At 28.2% G+C, this 3,254-nt stretch overlaps 5 protein-coding genes across 5 annotated transcripts; 2 read left to right on the top strand and 3 right to left on the bottom strand.

The window, feature by feature from the left end:
• Positions 1 to 20: 20 nt before the first annotated feature.
• ENU1_029270 (glycosylphosphatidylinositol diacylglycerol-lyase, putative) lies at positions 21 to 926 on the bottom strand (the record flags this gene model as incomplete). The annotated part of the gene is made up of 1 exon (XM_008857249.1): positions 21 to 926. The coding sequence occupies one exon, from the start codon at positions 924 to 926 to the stop codon at positions 21 to 23; it is 906 nt and encodes a 301-aa protein (XP_008855471.1).
• A 161-nt stretch (positions 927 to 1,087) lies between these two features.
• On the bottom strand, positions 1,088 to 1,660 carry ENU1_029260 (PB1 domain containing protein; the record flags this gene model as incomplete). The annotated part of the gene is made up of 2 exons (XM_008857248.1): positions 1,088 to 1,347; positions 1,417 to 1,660. 2 exons carry the CDS (start codon positions 1,658 to 1,660, stop codon positions 1,088 to 1,090), a joined length of 504 nt encoding a protein of 167 aa, XP_008855470.1.
• Positions 1,661 to 1,728: 68 nt separating this feature from the next.
• Positions 1,729 to 2,250, top strand: ENU1_029250 (peptidyl-prolyl cis-trans isomerase, putative; the record flags this gene model as incomplete). Its single annotated transcript, XM_008857247.1, has 2 exons — positions 1,729 to 1,863; positions 1,909 to 2,250. 2 exons carry the CDS (start codon positions 1,729 to 1,731, stop codon positions 2,248 to 2,250), a joined length of 477 nt encoding a protein of 158 aa, XP_008855469.1.
• Positions 2,251 to 2,298: 48 nt separating this feature from the next.
• ENU1_029240 (hypothetical protein) lies at positions 2,299 to 2,547 on the bottom strand (the record flags this gene model as incomplete). Its single annotated transcript, XM_008857246.1, has 1 exon — positions 2,299 to 2,547. One exon carries the CDS (start codon positions 2,545 to 2,547, stop codon positions 2,299 to 2,301), a length of 249 nt encoding a protein of 82 aa, XP_008855468.1.
• Positions 2,548 to 2,610: 63 nt separating this feature from the next.
• On the top strand, positions 2,611 to 2,808 carry ENU1_029230 (hypothetical protein; the record flags this gene model as incomplete). The annotated part of the gene is made up of 1 exon (XM_008857245.1): positions 2,611 to 2,808. The coding sequence occupies one exon, from the start codon at positions 2,611 to 2,613 to the stop codon at positions 2,806 to 2,808; it is 198 nt and encodes a 65-aa protein (XP_008855467.1).
• Positions 2,809 to 3,254: the final 446 nt, after the last annotated feature.

The raw sequence follows: 3,254 nt of genomic DNA, 5'->3' as shown, positions 1-3,254 counted from the left end.
GTAAAGAAACAAAAATTCAATTAATATTTCTCAATGAAATTATTTCTTCTAATCATAAAATGAACGATTTCGTCATTCATTTTGACATTATCAATAAGAAGTATGTTTACAAATGCTGATGATGTCTGAAGCCATTTAAGTACTAATGGATTTGTTTTTTCAGCAATTTTAATAGTTGAGTTTGGATACTTCTTTGTATAATAACTCTTTCTGATACTTTTTATAGATGGAGTAACAACAGCTTGAATGATTGTCAGTTTTTGGTTGTTTTGATAAACCTTTGAGTTATAATCAAGTCTCTTTAACATTTTCCGTGTTTCATTCTTGTTTGGCCAAATTGAATCAATCTGGTCTTGTGGAAAGAGATAGAGAGGAAGTTTTTGGTTAAAGGGATTTAAGCAGAACACAAACAATCTTTGTTTGATATGCACAAGCTGTGACAAAGGAATAATGAATTTGTTATAGTCATTAAGTACAAGATGTTTAGAACAACACTCCTCTATCAATAGACAAAGTGATTGAAAATTATTCAAGGAGTTAATTTGATACAAATGATTAATGTCTATAATAATAACTTCACCATCATGTTCTGTGAGAAAACAAGTAATATCCTGAAGAGCTGTTTCAAGTAATTGACAATATAATCCATGAAGTAAATAAAATTTCTTCAATTTATGATTATAAACAACCCTGAAATCAAAATATCGAATTCCAGCAATGCACTGATCTCTAATTCCAAGTTGTTGAGTTTTTGACCATCGTTTCATGAATGAACGATGTTTCTTGGGAAATATTGTAAAAGGAGTAATTCCATATTGTGGTAAAATAGTGGATGTTCCACTATCATGACTTCCAACCATTCCAATCTTGGTGATTGGTTTTAACTGGATTGTAGAATTGCATTTCATCCAATCAGAAGTGTTCATTACTTATATCGTAGAATTCAATAACCTTTCTTTTCTAATCATCCATTTATATACCCATAAAACAACTTGCTTTTCATTTAGTGAAAATACAAAACTTTAAATTAGAGGAAAAGAAGATTTAAATTAATCAACTTCAACAACTATAAAAATTAATACATTATTTATTTCAATGAATAAAACAAACCATCATCATCTAATACTGGAAGATTTTCCATTTCATTTTGTGATGTATTATAATTTGATGGCATTTTAACTACTTCAGGTTTTGTTCTAACTTCAACCACTTGATTTGATGTTTGAAGAATATTTTCAACCATTTTTGAGATACTGTTCTGAATAGAAGGAGAATTAATTAATTGAGAAAATAATGGTCGTAAGTCCCATTCTTCATTCATTGAACTAGTAGCGGTTTGATAACTATCTAATTATGAATAAATGAATAGACAAATGAATTGTTGATTATTCTAAGCAATTAAAACTATAAACAAACCAACAAGTTTTAATCTTAAAGTAATATTCTTCATTTGTTTCATTGCTAAAAGAATGTCAGTATCATCAGTTAATGTTACCCAATCTCCGTCTGTATCAAGAAATTTCATCAAATAACGTGGTCTTAACCTAACATCTTTTAAATTAAATTTTTTTGTAAATGCATCATAGAGAGAGACAATGGTGAGGTTTTGAAGTTCAACAATTCTAATATCATTCATATATTCTAACTTAAACAACGTCATGAAACTTCGTTATAATACACCTTTTTCAGATTTTTTATTTTTTCTAGAAAAAACTAAAATAATTTCAAATGAAACTCTTCATTATTGTTCTTCTCTTTACCTTATCATCAGCAAATCGTTTTTATCATATGAATGATGATGATGTCTTCAAAACTATTAGAAAAGCAGAAAGTGGAATAGAAAAATTAGAAGTTATTGTGAAAGTTTGTAAATTTTATTAGAAAAAGGAAAAAAAAACTAATTAGAAGAAACAAGAGTTATGTGAACATCACATTGAATATGGAGACTATGTAAGTGTTCATTATAATGGAACTTTACAAGATGGTGTCCTTTTTGATACAACTGCTATTAAAGATGAACCGTTTACTTTTCAAGTTGGAGTACGACAAGTCATTCCTGGATGGGAACAAGGACTATTAGGTAAATGTGAAAATGATGAATTGACATTAATAATTCCACCACACCTTGGGTATGGAGATCGTGAAGTAGGAATGATTCCAGCTAATTCTATTCTTAAGTTTGACATTAAAATAGTGAAAGTTATTTCATATTTTGATGCACAATTTAATAAAATTCGAGATGATTTATAATATGAAAAGGTAATTGAATATTTCAATGACTAATGAATTAAAATAAAATTACTTTTGTGCATCAGACATCTCTTGTTTTAATTGTTCCATTTCTTTTCCAAACGCACTAATCTCAGCTAATAAAAATTGTGAGTTAGAATTAGTTTTAGCATTTTGTTGTAATACAATCTCAGTTTCTTTTTCTGTTGCAAGTGCTTCATCTTCAAGTTGTTTCAATTGCGCGTCTATACGTTCTTTAAAAGAGTCAAAGTCTTGTCTAGTAGAATTAACGACGGATGACTCAGTAGTTTCAGTCATGTTTTCTTTTTTCAAAATAACGAGATTTTTTAAGATCATCTCATAAATTCCACTTCATTAATCATGGCAAAGAGAAAGGCTGCTAATTCAAAACGAGTTCAAAAGAACAAAAAGGCAAGAAAGGAATTAACTGAAGGGTTACGCAGACATCGCTTGGATGAAATATTGAAGAACTTAAAAGAGTCAACTGGTGTTGATGTTGATGAAATTGTGAGAAGAAATAGAACAAATCCTGTGAAAACTGAAGAGGAGCATAAATGATTGAATTTGATTTTTTAATACCAAAACAGGGTTTTTTGTCTTTAATATCAATACTTTTTTTAATTTTGTTATAATAATAATAAAAATTCAAAGAAAAGAACAAATTAAATAAAAATGTTAACAACATGATGAGAATTGAGATTGAGATGTTGGTGGTTGATTTAAATTGACTGATTGAGAGGCATCAAGTTGTTGTGATTGAGATTGTTTTTGATAAAATGCAGTACGTGTGATATTGTTTACATTAGATGTTCTTGGTTGATTTTCATGAATAGTACTTGCAACAGTATTTCTTCTTGTTGAGAGTTGATCTAATGGTATTTCACCATTTCTAACTAATGAAATGGCATGATTAAACAATTGGTCAATACCAATATTACTGGATTATTAGTTATATATTTTTATTAATTATTAATAATAACAGAAAGAATAAAATGATAATATGT

Source organism: Entamoeba nuttalli (assembly GCF_000257125.1).
Source record: "Entamoeba nuttalli P19 unplaced genomic scaffold asmbl_2508, whole genome shotgun sequence".
In the NCBI taxonomy this organism is placed as follows: domain Eukaryota; phylum Evosea; order Mastigamoebida; family Endamoebidae; genus Entamoeba; species Entamoeba nuttalli.
The sequence above is the reverse complement of the archived record's forward strand: the minus strand, read 5'-3'. Positions and strand labels throughout refer to the sequence as shown.